Source organism: Schistocerca cancellata, chromosome 6 (genome assembly GCF_023864275.1).
Source record: "Schistocerca cancellata isolate TAMUIC-IGC-003103 chromosome 6, iqSchCanc2.1, whole genome shotgun sequence".
NCBI classification, from domain to species: Eukaryota; Metazoa; Arthropoda; class Insecta; order Orthoptera; family Acrididae; genus Schistocerca; species Schistocerca cancellata.
In genome coordinates, this window is record NC_064631.1 from 114,206,403 (window position 1) to 114,208,360 (window position 1,958).

Here is a 1,958-nt window from a genome sequence, read left to right on the forward strand (position 1 = left end):
TGATGGATCATGCACTCAACATTTGGCACCCTCCTGGAGCTGGTGCCTAGATGAGGTGCACTCATTGCAGCCTGAGAAGGACCATCTCTGTGTGTAAAGTTTTGGCAGTTAGCTATAGTTTCACTTGAAAAAAAAAAAAAAAAAAAAAAAAAAAAAAAAAAAAAAAAAAAAATAATGTGGTACATTAGTTCATAAAACTCAATCCTTGCAATTCAATGTTTTTTAGGCTTGCAAGAGGAGATATCAAAAAAGCTAGTGACATTGGTTTCAAGACTATTCGAATTTGTTCCACTGTGTTTGCAGTTTCTTTGAAAATGAAACTCATACCAAATATGATTGAAATTCTGATAAGGCAAAATAATCTGTCAGAAGCTATAAATCTAATGCATGATCTGTATTTCATGTCCTGTGAAGAAGGTGATGACACAGGTCATACATGGTAAGTTTTTTATACATTCAGTACACATCATATCTTTTCATACACCCTATACAACTAGAGCAAAAATATTTAACATTAGATAAATAAACATACAGGTACCATATTTACATGTGGAAGTTTTAGCATAGGCAGTGGCAGATCCAGGATTTTGTTTTGGGAGGGGCTTGACTCAACTGAGTATAGGCTTTCTCAAGGTAAACATTAATATGCTAAAAAGCACACATAATTTTATTTTGCTCATTTAACACATAGAAAGTGTTCTCAGATAACGCTTTGCAAATTCTTCAATGACATCAACAGGCTGTAGGCTGCCAGATATATCTCAGTGTATATACATGGCAGCCAAACTATTTAACCTGTCATCCATCATTGTCGTATGAAGGTACAACTTTGTCAGTTTAAGCAAAGAGAAGCTATGCTCCACACTACAAGCAGATACTAGTAATGTAGTGAGAATTTGTAAAAGAATTTTTATATTATGTAAAAATTCATTTCTCTCTTGATGTGCCTCTGCTGCTGTTTGGGGGTGATGTTCTCTGTCTCTTCAGAGCTCCTTCCAAAGAGTTATTTCTGCTGATAACAAGAGAGGTTGAGGCAAGTTGCTGCTGTAAACACATGCAGCTGCCAATAAAGAGTTCAGATTTTTTGTTTTTACGATGGCACTTGGTATGAGAATTGAAGAGTGCCCTGCTCTCAAAAAGTGACTCCTCAACTGCCCCAATACAAAATCAATGTATACATTCAATCTGAAACAAAACATGAGATGACATTATTCTCAAACTCAAAAGAACAGAAAAGAGAGAAATGCTGCATCAAGCAAAAAGTTTGTGTATGTATTAAAGGTTATTTTACCTGTAGTATTCCTTGGCATCAGGTGCTTCTATATTTGAACAATTAGCCGAATGTTTGGCAATTCTGGGTGCCTGCACTGCAATGTCCAAAGGTTCTACAATATGACACACCTCTTGGAAAATTATTTCATATTTGGTTTCTCTGTATTGTTCCAGTGTTCTTATTACCCTGTTTATCATCTCATAGCAAAGGTTCAGATCTAAGCAACAGCCTGAAGGTGTTGTGAAAGCAAAACAGTAATTTCAAATATAGCAGCATTTACCGTCAAAGTTAAGACGAAGTCATATCATGGAATAGAAGCCAGAAAACCTGCACTTTCTGATGACAGAGAAGTTCTGTCCATTTCTTCAAAGAACTGTATGATAGAGTCAAAGAGCTCTTTGAATTGAATGAGTGTATCATGCCTTTCAAGCCAGCATGTATCAATAAGACACCTCTGGGTGTTTTTCAAGGATAGCTCAGTTGATAAGTTCCAACTTTTTTGCTGACTCACACACAAAATTGGTAACATGACTTACAACTCGCATCACATTGTGAATACTAAGCAAAATGCAGGCCCACACGATAGCTAGTTTTAGTTTATGTGCTGCACAATGCACATAAGTCACTAGCGGTTGGAGTTGCTTTATTCAGGACTATGCGCCACTGAACTTCCCAGACATGGCAT

At 36.6% G+C, this 1,958-nt stretch overlaps 1 protein-coding gene across 1 annotated transcript; it reads right to left on the reverse strand.

The window, feature by feature from the left end:
• Positions 1-379: 379 nt before the first annotated feature.
• LOC126191583 (uncharacterized) lies at positions 380-1,716 on the reverse strand. Its single transcript, XM_049932519.1, has 2 exons — positions 1,292-1,716; positions 380-1,185 (listed from the first exon to the last, which is right to left on the reverse strand). Exons 1-2 carry the CDS (start codon positions 1,468-1,470, stop codon positions 984-986), a joined length of 381 nt encoding a protein of 126 aa, XP_049788476.1. The 5' UTR covers positions 1,471-1,716; the 3' UTR covers positions 380-983.
• Between the last annotated feature and the right edge of the window lie 242 nt (positions 1,717-1,958).